The sequence below is a fragment of the Ammodytes marinus genome (assembly GCF_949987685.1).
Source record: "Ammodytes marinus genome assembly, chromosome: 12".
NCBI lineage: Eukaryota > Metazoa > Chordata > Actinopteri > Uranoscopiformes > Ammodytidae > Ammodytes > Ammodytes marinus.
In genome coordinates this window covers 7182938-7200294 of record NC_137216.1, presented here as the reverse complement: position 1 = coordinate 7200294, position 17357 = coordinate 7182938, and the positions used below count along the sequence as shown (strand labels likewise).

General features: G+C 39.8%; 1 protein-coding gene across 1 annotated transcript in view; it reads right to left on the bottom strand.

Annotated features, from left to right (window-relative positions):
* Window positions 1-1249: 1249 nt before the first annotated feature.
* The window catches only part of col18a1a (collagen type XVIII alpha 1 chain a), an 84400-nt gene continuing 68292 nt past the window's right edge, over window positions 1250-17357 (bottom strand). Inside the window, exons 19-42 of the mRNA XM_080037584.1 lie at window positions 17181-17207; window positions 16180-16278; window positions 15004-15039; window positions 14739-14828; window positions 14527-14559; window positions 13695-13730; window positions 12173-12232; window positions 12007-12084; window positions 11823-11858; window positions 11650-11703; window positions 11470-11541; window positions 10924-10992; window positions 10608-10638; window positions 10167-10220; window positions 10001-10035; window positions 9777-9908; window positions 8883-9033; window positions 8581-8645; window positions 8220-8348; window positions 7798-7830; window positions 7362-7694; window positions 6736-6933; window positions 2880-2995; window positions 1250-2727 (exon numbers count right to left, since the gene is read on the bottom strand). Coding sequence (XP_079893710.1) covers window positions 2514-2727; window positions 2880-2995; window positions 6736-6933; window positions 7362-7694; window positions 7798-7830; window positions 8220-8348; window positions 8581-8645; window positions 8883-9033; window positions 9777-9908; window positions 10001-10035; window positions 10167-10220; window positions 10608-10638; window positions 10924-10992; window positions 11470-11541; window positions 11650-11703; window positions 11823-11858; window positions 12007-12084; window positions 12173-12232; window positions 13695-13730; window positions 14527-14559; window positions 14739-14828; window positions 15004-15039; window positions 16180-16278; window positions 17181-17207 — 2181 coding nt within the window. The 3' untranslated portion in view covers window positions 1250-2513. The remainder of the gene's footprint in view (window positions 2728-2879; window positions 2996-6735; window positions 6934-7361; window positions 7695-7797; window positions 7831-8219; window positions 8349-8580; window positions 8646-8882; window positions 9034-9776; window positions 9909-10000; window positions 10036-10166; window positions 10221-10607; window positions 10639-10923; window positions 10993-11469; window positions 11542-11649; window positions 11704-11822; window positions 11859-12006; window positions 12085-12172; window positions 12233-13694; window positions 13731-14526; window positions 14560-14738; window positions 14829-15003; window positions 15040-16179; window positions 16279-17180; window positions 17208-17357) is intronic.

The following is a 17357-nucleotide window of genomic DNA, read 5'->3' as shown; positions in this document are numbered from 1 at the left end:
GTGAAAGCTGTGATTTATCGTATTATTCAATCATCTTTGTGTCACGTCACTAGCCGTTTCACATGGGAACAGATTGCCTGCATTGTCTGCAGTTTCATGAAGTTTCCGGGCTACGTATAGAGAAAAAGGAATAAGATGCCTATGTGACAATCTGAAAATATCTTAAAGGTGGGCATATCATTATAAAGTGACTATCGAATTAAGCCAACTTGGACTAATTCAAATTAATCTTCTTAATCAAATATTATCTTGAAACACCTCGCTAAGTTTAAAGAAGAGATTTAAGAGGATTTCATAAGCCATCGCCAATGACTGCTGACCTAATTCAGTTCTCTTTTTTAAGTCCACTTTACTTATAGACAGCTACAGCTAATATATTCCTAAAAATGTAAATCTTGACATGTTCATGCCGCTGAAGACTGATTTACCATCACCATAATAATTGAACATTGGCGATGCTGGAACCCGTCTTCCAGCAATCATTTTTTACTTGCATCCTAATCAAGACACATTGATAGATTGTACATGTGCTGCAATTACTTTCTTCTGAACATACCAATGAAATTGCCAGATACCACTATAATGATGGTACTATTAAGGTCATCCAATTGACCTTAACAAGGTGCCATATGAACAGCCCGTATAGATATTAATCAATGCTCTAGTTAAGGTTAAATTGAACTGAAATAATTTACAGGTGTAGATTAACTGGGACGGTTCATAGGTGATGGATGACCAAGGTGTTTTGGGCACATTGGAGGCAATGATTTGTGTTGAAGTCAATGTAACCAGCAACATTTCACAGATAGAGGGCAATACAACTGGTCAAAGCTACTGAGTGAAACATACAAAGTCACCAAATAGGTTAAAGGTGGAGTCAACAATTCTGCAGAATCACTTTTTTGTCAAAACCAGTGAATATATCCCCACAATCCTCTACCTATACCTACTGTGTGTGTGCGCTGAAAAAAAAAGAGTGTTAATACACAACATATAGGCACTGTAAACGGGCATATTGCCAGCTACGGTGCCCCCTTTGTTTACATACCAGATCACAGAGCCTAGGCTGTGTATTAACATTGGATCGTTTTCCAGCAACACAAAGTAAGAGATATTCACTGATTTCTACAAAAAGCAATCTTAACAAGCGTTGTCCAAAATCGCTGACTCCACCTAAGAAAAAAATCATTCACGCTACATCACATTTTGTTGTTGTAGTTGAAAAAAGACTTTAATTCAGTGCCTGGGAGGAGAACAAGTACAGCACAATTTGTTATATAAAAATGGACATCCACAGGTTCAGTCAAGACACCACTAGCACCAGGTTAGTCTCAATGCAAATGTCAATGCAAGGCTACTACGAACACTGTCTCCTTTTAACATTAACACTTTCTTTTTTATTTCTGTCCCTAACACCCCTGTGACAGCAATCACTCCAAGAAAGATTAGCACCAAAACTAATCCTTTTCCAGCTTACTTACTGATAGGTTTTCATCAAGTGGTAAAAGTGTGTGTGTGTGGGGGGGGGGGGGGGGGAGGTCTTTTTAAATTCAAAAGGCTCAATTTCAGCTGGAAAGAATGTTGCCCTCTGGATATGGGACTATTCACTACAGGAGCATGTGTTTCCAACAAGGTCATTTAAATGGAGTGTTAAATCAAATAATCTGAATGTGCTTTGAGTAATGGCTGCTGTAACATGTGTATGTACTGTATGTGGAATAATGCATACAAAAGATGTGGTTCACTATATGAGCTTATTTTGTAAAAGCAAACCTGGTTGTGTACTAAGGCACAGTTTTTGGACCAGAAGCAATTTTAAAAGGAATGAACTGTTCTTTGCTGTGCGGAAAATGAGGGTATTCAGAGTTTTTTTTTTTTTACCAAATCATTTTTTTTTGTCCTTACATAACTTCATTTAAAAATAAATATCTATTATCTTCTTTAAAAATTTAAAATAGTCTTTAAAAGTTTGCCGTACCCCGTCATAACCCACAATTCTAAAATTGAAAATTGGAATACATGTGGAAATGATCATACCTAAATTAAAAACCAAAAAATTACAATAACAGGATGTATATAGCATTTTTTTTATAAACAGTTCAAAAAGGTAAAACATTGATAATGTCAACAAAAAAAAAGAAAAAAAAAGATCACAAACGACAAACATGTAATACACAGAATTCTTTAAAAAACAAAGATGGATACATTTTGAGACTGCTTTTTTTAAAGCGTCTCCGCTCTGGTTCCGCTCCTTGAGGAAAAAAAAAATATGTGCCAATGCCCCCGAGAAAAAAGGACCAACAACACCAACCCTCCTCTGTTCGACCCATCTCTTTGGCGTTTGTGTGGAGGGGAGGAGCAGACAATGCAAAAAGCGTCTCTCTGCCCAGGCAAAGAGCCACAGGGGCCAGTTCATTGGATGCCACATGTCATCTGGAAATTAAAACTGTGTGTAACTAGGGGCCTGGAACCAATAGAAAAAAAAATGGAGGATGGACATGGATGGACGGGATTTATTTTTTGGAGTGTGAGGAGAAAGCGTTTTCGATGCAGAGGATGATGTAGGATCCGGAGCAGCTGCTGGAGGTTTGCTGCAGGAGGTAGCCGCTCTGTAGCGATGAGGCCAGGCCCGACACGGCCCGGTCTCCTGCCCGCCATGTTTCACAGTAGTGGTCTGTCTGCCGGTGGCCTTTGTCGCTTGATCCGTGCCAGACCATCTTCTCTGGCCTGGAGGGAAAGCAATATAAAGGTCAGAATAAATATATATATATACAGCATGTTCCCATAGACAGAATAGAAAATGTACTATAAATAGGCTAAGGTAACAATTAATAGTGATTATTGTGGTAACAACATTTGGACAGTGAACAAAGACTCACCATGCGCTGTCCCTGCCGACGTCTCTCCCGTCAAAGGAGTAGATTGGAATGTTCTCCACTATTTTGTTGGCCTTTTCACCGAACATGGACTCCCAACTGCTGAACAACTGTTGGTCCTGCAAAAACGAGAATATGACGCCTTTAATTTAATTCATCCAATGCAACAGTAACAAAAAAAATCTGAGGTAAACCGCAACCATGAAGACAGAATCCAAATAAGTTAAGGTCAGTTGCTTTATTTTTTCAATAAACAAGGTTACATTGAAATGTGTCTTTAAATATAAAAAAAATAAAAATAAATATAAATATATAGGGGAGAACGGGGTAATGTGAGACACTTTTTACATTTGCTTCCGTCTAAGGAAGCTAAAATTATTTATCAGTCAAATGTCCACATTTCCCATTAATTCAGGATGTTTCCTAGAAAAGGGCATTAGCAGAATGTATTCATGACAAAGGGCAGTGAAAATATGATGAAAAAGTTGTCTTGTGTCTCTGAGACAGACCAGAGAAATCAAGGGGGTAAACTGATCCACTTACTTTTCCACTCTGAAACTACCATAACAACAAATGTTGTAACAGTTACAATCCTGACAGCTAGCTTGAAAACCAAATATTTCAAAACTAATGTCGGACGAGTAACAGAATCATGGGGTTTGGTCAATTAAGAAAAAAAAATCGAAACACTTGAAAGTAACTCTAATCAAATACACCATATAATTCATATTCAATAATTAACATTCAAATGACAGATAGAACCAGTTAGATTAAAACACAGTCTGGGGGTCAGAACACAGGACCCTTAGAGCCAGCTAGTGTCTGGGGGTCAGAGCAAAGAACAATCAGAACCAGCTAGAACAGCCTGGGACTCTGAACACAGGACTAGACCGAGCTGTCATTTTCCATCTTTTGAGTCTTTGATTAATATTTTTCTGCATTTGTTTTATTGGGATCATTCATTGAATAAAGACATATTACTTAGAGTCTATTGGTGTTAAAGGTCACTCTTCTGTCCCCCACATACATACGTGCCAAACCATGCACTTGCTGACACCCCTTCAACCATCAACCCCCACCTCCAGCCCATATTGTCTTTTGTCTTATTCAAACTAGTCTCCTTGCTACCTCAAATACAATGGATTCATTAAAAGAGAGAACAGACACTGTCTCACTTTACCCCGCTGCCACAATTTGAGAAAAAACTACCTCTCAGCAAATCAGGCTAATCTTCAGTTATCATCATCACATGGTTTCATATGTTGGTAGTTCATCAGCATGTATGATATAAGTTTTTCTACCTGAATCAATTTGCTTTGGCACAAAAATCGATTAAGTTGACAGCAAGAAAATGTACTTTTACATGCAAAAAAAACATGCTTACAACATCACCATGAGGTCCTCTCTTTCATTGCCAAGGGGAAATGAGAGGGGCTTGAAAACATATATCTCACATGACCAAAAATGTGTTCCATTGCCTAGATACAGGGAGTGTCTCACGTTAACCGATGGCTCACATTCCCCCGTTCTCCCCAGTATATACAGTATATATAGAGCTCCGGAAAAAATCTCAAATTTTACTATGTATAAGTATATGTTTGTTGAAGAAAACCAAAATGTTCATATTACTCAAACTACTGACAACATTTCTACCAAATCCCCCCCACCCCCCAACAAATTGTCATTTAGAGCATTTCCATTAAGTAACGAAGAGATAAAAATTGAAGAAAAATCCAGACTGGTCTCTTACATTTTTTCCAGAGCTGTATACAGTGCTGCTTGAAAGTTTGTGAATCCCTTGAGAATTTTGGAATTTTATTGTGTTTAATCATTATTAATACATTTTTTGTCAATACCAGTATTTTTATATGAAATAACAGATGTTTTTTTTTATCAATTCCACATTTTTCTTTTCCAGACATCAATTATTTGCCAACTGTTGTACGTGCAAAAGTGTTTGAACCCTGGGCTGCATTGCTTAAATCGAGCAGGTAAAAACAATCAGGTGGGCCAAACTGATTGATGAAATAGACCAATGTAATGAGAGATCTTTGGGGAAGAAATTGGGTGGCACAAGGTAAAACAGAGATAAAACCAAGTCAGTTTAGGCTCACCAAAGTGAACCCATACAGGTCAGACGTGTTAAAAGGGGAAAACAATCTCAGAGGATTTCAGGAATAGAGTTTTGATGTTGCACATTTGTCTGGAGACAGCTATAAATTCATATAAAAAATTTGAGCTATCGGTCCACCGTGAGGCAAATCATCTACTAATGGAGAGCTTTAAGAGGGACTTAACATCTGCCGAGAAGTGGACTTCCTTCAAAAATATCCTCAAGCGCCACAAGAAAAGTGATTTTTAAGGTAAAGGCCAACCCAAACATTACATCTGGAGATTTGCAGACCATTTGCCACCACCATTCTTCACTTGGGAGAAGGTTCTCTTGGTGGTAGGCAGAGTTGCGTTTTTGCCCAAACATGGTGGTTTTGGTTATGACCAAACAGTTCAATTTTGGACTAATCTTTCCACAGTAGAAGACTTCAGGTATCTCCAGGTGCTCTATGGCAAAGTTGTGACGAGCAGTTTTGTTCTTTTTTGAGAGCAGAGGCTTCTTAATCAACCCTCCCATGTAAGCCATGTTGACTGAGTTTTCTCCTTATTGTGGAACCATGCAAATATGTCCCAGATGCTGCAAGAGAGGTCTGCTAATCACTGGATGTAATGTTCTTTAACCAGAAAAATCACTTTTCTTGTGGCGCTAGAGGATATTTTTGAAGGAAGTCCACTTCTAGGCAGATGTTAAGTCACTCTTAAAGCTCTCCATTTGTAGATGATCAGCCTCACGGTGGATCGATGGAGCTCAAACTTTTTTATATGAATTTATAGCTGTCCCCAGACAATTGTGCAGCATCACAACTCTATTCCTAAGAACCTCTGAGATTGTTTTCCCTTTTAGCATGTCTGATCTGTATGGGTTCACTTTGGTGTGCCTAAACTGACCTGGTTTGATCTCTGTTTTATCTAGTGCCGCCCAAGCCCCAACCTCAGCGATTTTTACCAGCATCCAATAAGGAAGTGATCACAACTGTAGTAACCCGGAAGTGCCACTGGGGGTGGTACCAAGACTGAGCAATTTTTCTTTGACTCACTTGTTAGGCAGGCCGTCACAGTCTTATTAGACCTATTTACAGGTAGACAAAACCATTTTAGTCTGTATGTTTATGTCATATCTCCATGACAACACTGAGGGGGGTGAATTTTTTTGGACCACGCTAGTTTTTATTCTTTTGGAGGTTAAAATGTAATGGCGCGATCTCATGAGTGACAGCTCTCCGCCCGTTGTCCCTCAGTTTGCCTCGGAGGTATACGTCAGCTATCTCCCTCCCCCCGACGTGAGGCGGAGTAAAAATCTCACAAAATGGCGATGCGCACAAACCAGGATTATTGGATGCCGTGTGAATAACTGAGGTCAGCCCGGATGCTACATCCATATTATTTACTATCTATGGTGCCGCCCAATTTCTTCCCTAAAGATCTCTCACAACATTGGTCCATTTCATCACACTTTGGCCCACCTGATTGTTTTTACCTGCTCAATTTAAGCAATGCAGCTCAGGGTTCACAAAATTTTGCACATACAAAAGTTGTCAAATAATTTGTTTTCTCTGTTTTAACAATTGATTTCCGGAAGAGAAAAATGTTGAATAGATTAACAAACATCTGTTATTTCATATAAAAAAAAACTGGTATTGATAAAAATGAATTAATAATGGTTAAAATAAATAAAATTCCAAAAGGCTCAAGGGGTTCACACACTTTCAAGCAGCACTGTATATATACTGTACATTCTATGTCTCACCTTGAGGTTCAGTATGGGGAAGCTGTCCCTGTCCGACCGGCGCACGATGGTGTAGAGGTCTTGTAGTTTGGAGGAGAGGAATGCTCTGAATGTTCCCTTCAGGCCAACAGCGCGCGCCTGCTGGAAGCACAGGAAGTCGGCCCCGCGGATCCCCCGCATGTTACCGGACTGAGGGGCGTTCAGCGCGATGAGGTGGAGCTGGTGAGGAAGACACAGGATTATGTTAAAGGCCCTGCTCTTCTTACACATTGGTGTAAATGGTCAATCATAATAACAGAGTGAGTTTAAACACACTCGCAAGGATCAGTTTTCAAATAATTCCTGCTATCAGGTTAGATAATATTGCACCCTTATTTTTAAAGGTTTGCCCCCGTGTTCTTGTCATTCAGTATAATCCACATTATACCCCCCTCACACACACACACACACACACACACACACACACACACACACACACACACACACACACACACACACACACACCAAGTGCATTAGAACACTAAGAAAACCCCCTTAATCATTCCTGAATAACACCAAGTTATTCTGAACAAACACAACACTCATCATAGTTAACTCATTAACATGTATCATCTCTTCCTGAGCTCTCTTGGTTGATCTCTACTCACTCCCGGTGCGGATGTGTCCACTCGGCCTGCGGGCTGCGGCACAGGCAGGCTGGGTCTGCGTGGGGTGACGGGGTGGTATCTGTTCTCATTCTGTTGGGTGGCTAGTCTCCCGTCCGTCTGCCCCGTCTGCCTGGGGTCTGGGAACCTGGGCTCATACTGGGGGGGGTATCTGGGGTCTACGGGCGGGGCCGGTGGGGGCTCAATGGGTCGTACAGCAGAGCCGCCCTGGGAGTAATGGCCCGCTCCGTTGTTGTTGTGGTGGTGGTGGGACTGGTCAGGGGACTGTGGGTACACGTTCACCGGAGGAGGCTGGACCTCGGCCACCTCATTCTCCTTGGAAATGGTCATGTAAAGAGATGGATGTGTTATGAAAGAGTTGGTGAATGTCAGAAAGGTCAAATTAGATTGGTCTATTTTTCATTCCGGTGGAATTTACCAGATCTCTGAAGAAGGGACTGTAGTCTCCAAGCTGAGGGGACGGAAAGCAGTTTTAGTGAATACTGAGCTATCAACTCTTTTAGTTATTTTCCAGTAAAACAATAAATTGTCAAACAGTAACAGTACATTTAGTGCATTAGGTATCATAATAATTTAAGTTATTTTAAATAACTACAATTATAAACACGTAAAACAAATATATATTACATTTTAATTGAAAACAAATTAACATAATAAAAAAAGAAAAACGTATTGCAACGGTTTACTGTTATTTAATGTATGTTTGCATATTTACCACAGACAAACTGAAAAAGTTCATTGAGGCTCAATGGTATGGTCTAATGTCTGGATGTTCATTTTGAGCACTGTGATGACATTGGGAGAATTGCAATGTCTTGGGTGAATAGAAGATGACTATACCATGACTTGCCGCAGTCCATCTCGTACTCTCAGGTAGAGGTCTGCCTTGTCTATGATGTAGATGAGGCTGCCCTCCTCCTGCCGCCTGGCAGTGGCTAGCATTGTGTCATATGACCTCAAAACTGTGACCTGTGGAAAACAAATACACAATGTGATAAAGCTTTTGTTAAGGATTAATTAAGTCTTTAATAAATTGGCTGACAAAAATGCACCAAATAAATTAAAGTTCTATCTATCTATCTATATAGGAGTATGCATTTTAGACTTAACAGAACATGATCGATTTGCAATTACTGTTCATGGCAGAGACTGAGACAATAAAAAACAATTGAAGGATAATGTAAATGCAGAAGGCACTGACCCCAGAGGAGAGAGCAGGACTTCCAGGCTGACCAGGAGGACCAGGAGGTCCAGGAATACTGACGGCTGTGGAGGAAAACAGAAGTGTGTTAATGATTTGGCTGATGAAGGGCTCCAGTGGAGTTCTCTTCAGTATTCAACAGGTAAAGCAGCTTGAGGTCACCTCCACGGTAGTTGTATGAGGGAAAATATGAATATTCACTTGATAACAAGCTGAATTTCATTTATTATGGCTCTACAATGTCCTCAGGAGTGAAGAGTTTAGATTTAGTAAGAATATTCCAACATAAGAAAGCATCTCACGGTTATTGGGCCGATATGCTCCTGGGTTAGAGGGAGGTCCTGGAGCTCCAGGGGGCCCTGGAGGACCTTGACGGCCATCGTATCCGATCCCTGGTGTCCCCGGTGGGCCTTGGGGTCCAGGGGGGCCCATAACAGTATCTCCCTTTGGACCCTAATGTTACAGAGAAAAATTCTAATTATGGAAGATCGTCTTTTAAAGATCACTTTTCATGCTAAATGCACTTTTCCACGTTTTCTCAACATTAATATGGGTCCCCCGGTGTGAGACTAGACTTAGAGACTCCCAAAGAGACTAGAGAAGTATTAGAAATTACAACCATCCCTCTTTTTCTAGACCTCCACCTTCCTGAAACTTGTGTTCAAAAACTCTAGTCAGATTTATCTTACCTTATGATGTCATAAGAAGAGAAACCACACCCCCTTCCCCCCATTACAAACCTAATTTAGCAATCCCTCCAACACTAACTCCCCCCCTGAATCTAACTGGCAGTTATATTCAAACCAGCAGTTAGATTGAGGGCCAGTCAGAGCAGACTGTCTTAAATTACAGGCTTTAAACTGGAGTGTTTCAGGCAAAGGCTGATAGGGGAGATTTAGCAATGGCACTGCAAGAATTATAAAGCTTTTATTGGACACTACAACATGAAAACAGTTTCTAGTAGGAATCCAAATGACAATTTTTAACCTGAAAATAAGCATGACATGTGACCTTTAAAAATGGCTTTCATAGATCATGTCCAAATCACTTTCGTTTATGTGTCATAACAAGCCATGTTTATGCTGTACCAGTGAAACAAATAAATCTTCTGAAATCCATTGATACCTTTAAATAATATAACAAAATATCTATTTAACAATGTACTGTATATACGACATTTCACTCTCAGAACTCACCGGGAGACCTGGCTTTCCGTGAGGCCCAGGTTGACCCTGTGCTCCTCCGAATCGTGAGTCATAATATCCACCGGCAGACTCTCCCTTTTCTCCCTTCACACCCGAGTCCCCACGCTCTCCCTTCAGTTCATTCTGTTGGAAACACAGTTCGATGTTATGAAGACTCTCCTCGCTGAAGAACATAGAGCATACTAATGAAACTGACTCGGGATAAGCTAGTTTACCTTGAATGCGTAATAATCAAAATTAGCGGATGTTCCTGCAAGAAACATGGGCGTTTTAGTTATTAGGTACGAATAGTTCACTTCAAAACAGTCCTGTAGTGCATTAAATACAGTATGTATGTAATAATGGTACACTGTGTTATATTTTATGCAAACTAGGATTAACCTGGGAGTCCTGGAAGTCCTTGATTGCCAGTCTCTCCTTTTTCTCCTTTAGTTGCTGCAAGAAAAATGGAATTTTGAACATAGGTGAGTTGAACACAGTATGCCGCAGGTGTATCTGACGAAGGCACTGACAACTGTTAGCGCCCTGTGTCGCTGATAGAGATGTGTTCCGTGTTTTATCAGTTCACTTTTTCAAATATAGTAAAACTTGACAGCTTAATCTTGTGACAATAGAGTGTATATTATCCCCTTCAGGCTGAGGCAGCTGGATCAAAACTTCAAATTCAGATTGAACAGTTTATCTCTGCAGACGCTTTTAAAGCCCCTTCTAAATCTCTCTTCCTTGACGTTTACTTAACTTCCCCGTTCTGATCCCTCTCTGTAGCTCAGAGTATTATGCATTATCTGCCAAAACAACACCTGTGTGAGACAGAGGTCATACCTGGGTAATTCCTTGAAGTTTCATCGTAGCGCTATGCACAGAAAGAGAAAAAAAAGATCAATGATAGCAATTCCCAGCGGCTGCGAAAAAAGGTTTATGCTTAAACCTGCAATCAGATACTGACTTACTAGTTTTAGTAGCCAACCAGGCTTAAACACCAGAACAAATTCAACGGATAATGACTGCTTTATTTCCTTATCGACTCAAATATGATGTGCTTTGATATAAAGGTAGTGTTACAATCTACAGATAACACTATAAAGTTCATATCCAAAATGCAATTCAAGATACACGATGTGAACTCTTCCAAACTCACATTTAAGCGATCCAAGGCCGGTCCAGGAGGCCCAGGGGGTCCTGGTGGTCCTGGTGGGCCAGAGACTCCCTGATAAAAACAAAGGTATTATTATTATTATGGTCAAAATTGTTCCCGATACTGACATATATGTATACAGACAGGACTATGATATTTTTAACAACAACTGTAACACAATGAATGCTAGCATTGATGGTAGATGCTGTTCACATTGGGGAATTCTACTTTCAAACACCAACAAGTTATTCCTAACCTGGGTACATAAAGTTCATTTTCAATGAGAGCCATTAAGTGAAATGAGCTAACAAGCTAACTAAAAAGCTAGCTAGCCAGTCAGTTTTTGTTTCTCATTGCAAGACTGTCTTTCTTCTCAATGATGATGTGCTATGGGGGTTCCTGACACTTGTTGCATGCTTCCCCCTCACCCAAGAACAGGTCACATCTGATAAGTGTCTCTTTGTGACAATGTAAACTGTTCAGTGCACCGAGGCATTGCTTGGGGCATGGAAAGTAAACAAGATGAACACTCTTGTATACTATACTTACTGGGTAGCCATAGCCAGTGCCAACTGCTACCTCTCCTTTTTCCCCCTTATATCCATTCACACCAGGGCGACCCTGAGGGGAGAAAGTCACAAATAGGGTACTTAGTGTAAACATAGAAAAGTATTATATGTATATGTAATACAATATAACATCATAAAATACCAAGGACAGGGTACTTACAGGTCTTCCAGGCATTCCAAGTTCACCCTTTATTCCAGAAGGCCCATACGGACCCTAAACAATACATCAGGAAATAAACAACGATGTGAGCTGACTGGAGAATGAAGGGGAATGTATATTTTAGTTTGGTACATTGCTGTTGATATCTGAGATAGAAATGCCTAAACACTTACAGAGGGTCCGACGGGTCCCACAGGTCCACTGTCTCCCTATAAGCATGGCAAAGGAAGCCAATTAGTCTCAACAAGAAAAGTTCAACCATAACACAAGCAATACAACAGAGCACATATCAGATACACATATGCAACAAAGTCAATTAAACATGAAAAGTATTAACATATACTATGTGACACTCACCTTCAGACCTCTTAGTCCGTCCAGACTCAGAAGGCTTCCATCAGGTCCGAGTACTAAACCAGGCTCACCTTTCTCACCCTGAAGGAACAAGACAACAAAAGAGTCAATCACATCGAATTATAACGCTAAATGAATAGTCGAACAAACGAATAACCAATTTGTTTACCTTCAATCCGTATCCTGGAAGGCCTGAGTCTCCTGTTTCACCCTTTGGTCCAATAGGCCCCTGCGGGATGAAGACAATACATTACATGTTAATTAACTAACATAAAGGTCAGGAGTGACAGTCATATGAAAGCCAGAGAGAGTCTTTGTTCCCCCTCCTAGATCAAGCCCTCACGATTAGCTATCCCATCAGTCTCTGTCTGAGCAGTGCTGCAGCTTCTGAATTGCTGAGCGGATCACTTGTTTAGTGCAGGATGAGATGATGTGGGCTTCTTTGAGTGAATGCATTGCCAATAAGATAGAGCTGTACAGTACTTCTGAGTGAAAGAGTTTAATTATTGCTTGGTTTTGCGGATGCCAGGCTTTACTGTTAAATGATCTGGAGGCTTCATTGGAATTTGAGAGAAATGGAGAAGGAATTGACCTGAGTATTCAAAGGATTTTCTTTTTTGCCTGTACAGCAGTTTGCTTTCAGGTCATTGCTCAGAGATGTGATACGCATGTGAAGCAAAGACAATGAAGAGCCTGATAGATGTATATGATTGAAGATTAAGATTGGATGAATAAATAAATGAGAACAAAAACAGAAATGATATGGATCCTGCTAACAAGAATAACCTGTAATATCTTAAAAAAATGTATGCAATAGAGCTCCATTGTTGTCCAAAATCCATTTACCTCTGAGAGAAAAAAAACACTGTTTAAGTAAATTACAATGTGTTTTCTCAAGACATTTATTATTCATCACTCAACGTACATCACAGGAATAGAGAAAAAATGTTCTTAGGAGTAATTTATCAAGAGTTTCACCCAAACAAAAATTGTTAAATCTGCTTCATCAGGACTGTGTGGATGTGGTTCAATCATTTGACTAATTCGACTGGCAACATAAGCAAAACCCAGATAACTGTCATCATGCTTTCATTCAAATATTAATCCTGATTGGTGCACTGAAATATGCAACATCACACAAGGCAGTATCTGAGCAGTGAGCAGCACCGGCCACTTTAAAACTCTTTCAACAGATTTAGACAGACAAAATACTACAATAAGTGTGCTATGTGAAGAGAAATGCTCAAACTTAACTTACTTTGGTTTATTTTTTTGAGAATGAAACTTTACTGGTAATGGTATGGTAGTGGTAAATGGACTTTTATAGCGCTATATCTCCGTTTATCACAGACCCAAAGCGCTTTACATTGTTTTTGTACACATTCACCCAGTCACACACACATTCATACACCGATAGCAGCAGCTACCATGCAGGGTAGGCTTAGCACTAGGGTGCTAAGCTAATCATCGGGAGCAATTCGGGGTTCAGTGTCTTGCCCAGGGACACCTCGACACGGAGACGGGGGATCGAACCTCCGACCCTGCACACCAGAGGCGAACTCCCTACCCAACAACTACTTTATTACTACTTGTTTAACATTTGCATATTCAGTAGGAGTGAATGTTCTAGAGGCCTAGTGCTCCAACAAGCGTAGTTAAGTTGTAAAATACAATACATTGAGAAGACTTACAGGGAATCCAGCTTGACCAGGTATACCAGGACCTCCCTGTACAGGAAAACATGATACATTTTAACAAAAAACTTCATTAGATTGGAGTTTGGTGTTCCACTAACTAGCTACTGTATCACTATCATGCAAACACTTGTTTTCACTGAGTTTACGAATGAGAAAAATGTGCAGACAAATACACACACATAAATTATGCTGGCCCTGATTGGTGTAAGCTCATGCCTAAATGTAGGTTGTGTTAGAAGTGCAGCTTTCACTCATAAACGGTACACAGCTGCCTCTAATAATACATTACAATGGGAACAGATGTGTGCTGGTTATATATGATAAACGTCTGACAGTAATGTCAATAATCCTATGTTATATTAGATATATATGATTGAAGAAACAACACTGTCAGCAATGAGGCCTTTTTTAAACAGTAGTTTCCGTAATCGCCCTCACACAGGTAAGGACAAGTAAATTGTACGTTTCAACGTGTCGTAAAACATCTGGCCGTGTCTCAGTTGAAAGCCCGCTGTTACAAATTACACAATCAACGTTATATGTATATGTGTATAACGTTAAAAGCTCAATGAAATGTACAGGGCCTTGAAAAGTTTATAGTTATCCAAATGCATTTAGATCTCTTTGAAGGCAAACCCCTCAGGTGGATTTTTTTTTTAATATGGCAAGAGGAAGGGGTGTTATTCCCTGTATAGTCCCACACACACATGTATACAAAAACACACACACTATCACCTACAACCTTAAAGACTACATGGTATTCATAACAGGGTTGTTTGGTATGTTCTGCTATCATCAGCTTTAATGTACAAACATGAATACTAACCTGAGGGCCAACACTGCCATCGCTACCGTCCGGCTGTAGTGACACAAAGAGGGTAGAGGGGAGATGTAAGACATTGTAGATTAACACTGCTCTGAGAGTTTGATTTTAGTCTAGAAGACATTGCCTGATATGATTTCAAACAGAAGTGCTGGTATATTGTTTATTTGCATGTACAGTATGTTACTGTGTATGTGTTCTCTTTAGTTACTTACATGGCCAGATATCTGGTAGATGATTCTTCCTGGTTCGCCCGGTGGGCCAGGCAGACCTTGCTGTCCATTTCCATCTCGACCTGCTTCACCCTAAAACGTAACAAACACACAAGGGTCAAAAGATAAGTAGCGGTCCCACCTAGTTAGACATTAAAAAAGGGAAATGTGTATAATATTCAATATACCTGCCTGAACTAAACAAACAAAAATCATTGGTATTATAGGCCTAATATAAATATAAAATATAGATTTTAAGAATATTCACCCTCTCTCCTTTGTCACCGCTGTCACCTTTTGGTCCCTGTAAGATGAAAGAAGAATGAGAAAGAATGACATGAATATATAGACACATTAACAGTACATATTCAACATGTTTCAACCTTGTATTATACTATCTATGGTTTCAACATAAGATGATACATTTAAATGACCAAAAACTAAACTGTAGTTCATTTGTAGTGCTCAGTTGACAACAAGTGTTTTTAAATAACAAAAATGGCTCCCCTGAGTTGTAACAAAAAGGTGTGGGAAAAGCATATTGAATATGATGTATCAAATGTATCAATTCAAAACTGGTAACACTTTTCAACAGACATCCACACATATATTGCTCAAAAACATATCGGGTATATTGACAAAATAAACATAAGACACAATCCATTCAGTAGCCACATGAGGGCATCTTACAATAAAACATGTTTTCATGCTTTCATTGGTTATAACTTGTTATAGATCCCAACATGAAAATATACTTTGAAGGAGTATTTGCCCAAATCCGAACTGACTGATGTATATTCACCCTGACTATCAAACACCTCATGACACATTGTTTCTAAACTGTTTGAACTTCCTCTGCCCATCTGGAAACAGCAGCAGGGCGTGGAGAAGTTGATGAATCAGATGTTTCCACTCTGTCCTAAAACTGTCCATTTCCTTCCCTCTATTAATATAACTTTTTTTTTGTTTCACTAAATTGGTTGACTCAGGGGGTTTGTGAGGCGTTGGCATTTTCCCCTCTGCGGTTAGTGGCCCGTGCCAACATGTGTATGACTCCAGGGCTGCAAATGAACAAAATAATAACTTCCCCAGAACGACAAACCCCAATACAAAAGACCTGATGAATTATGGTATCCATTGGGGCTCAATGGTCCGTGCACAAAAAAACATTTGAGAATGCAAAATACTTTTTATTGTTATGCTGTTGTTGTGTTTTGCTACATATGCCATTAAAAAAAGAAAGGGAGTTTTAGAAATGATAAAAAATTAACTGAAACCTATCCTTCAAAGTCATTATTCATACAGCTAACTGCTAACAGCTAATCTGTATTGTAACATGGTAAACCAAACGCTTTGTTATAAGTGTGAAACATCCAACACTTCACTTTATTGGCTTTTCAACAATTATGTGACCTCTGTTGTCCAGCTGGAGCCATAACTTTACCTGCGGTCCAGGGAATCCATCCAGGCCAGGCTGACCGTCTCTGCCTACAGGGCCCTCACCGCCCTTCTGACCTGGGATCCCAGCGAAGCCAGGTTTACCCTAAAGAGGCACATTCAGGTTACACCCAGTCAAACACAAAACAGAGGATAACACACATAAAAAACACAAAGTCACTATACCACTTTAATGGCCGTAGTGTGAACATTTGGACTCTACTTGTGATCCTACTGAAACTCAACATCAAACTCTGCCGCTCTACACAACTTCTAGCTGAATTTAAGGTTTAAATTCTTTATAGGCTACTTTTTATGGGGTGGTTAAAAGTATATCACTTATATGCTTTATTGGCACTAAGCATTTTATAGATGAATTCCACAAGATCCTTGGCGTATCTGTGTGATTTGCTTGTGTCACGTGTGTTCTGTGTATACGACAACCTGCACATAACCAATTTCCCCAAGTGGGATTAATACAGTTGTTTTAATTTAATTGAATCTAATTGATAGCTACTATCAGCTCATTGCTTTGCTCTTGTCAGTCCATGTATGTGACCACACTTACAGCTGAAACAGCAGTGAAAAATGGACATTACCTCCCCTTTAGGAATCACGAGTGTAGCAAGGATAACTCCACAGCCAATTTGTAAACCTTGACATTTAATAAACTCTTTAAGAGACTTGAGGAAGCACTGGCCTGTCCCCCCAGAGTCCATGTAACTGTAGCTCGGGCTGTGTGTGTGTGTGTGTGTGTGTGTGTGTGTGTGTGTGTGTGTGTGTGTGTGTGTGTGTGTGTGTGTGTGTGTGTGTGTGTGTGTGTGTGTGTGTGTGTGTGTGTGTGTGTGTGTGCGTGTGTGTGTGTGTGTGTGTGTGTGTGTGTTTCCACCAATACATAGTATATATTATATAGTATATTCACAACCATTTTTGATCCAGTCACTTGATGAGGATCAGCTCATTATATATATGACTGGAAAAATACATTCATATTCCTCATGTACTTACTGAAAGTCCAGGAAAGCCAGGAGGACCCTGAAAGCAAACAGATTTCCCTTGGTTATTTTGTATATATAGATTTATTATGACATTAAAAATATGAACACACTTGTAAATATGCCTGACAAGCTGTTTTGTTTATATAACAATGATAATTAGTAACATTACAATACTTTGCATAGTGTA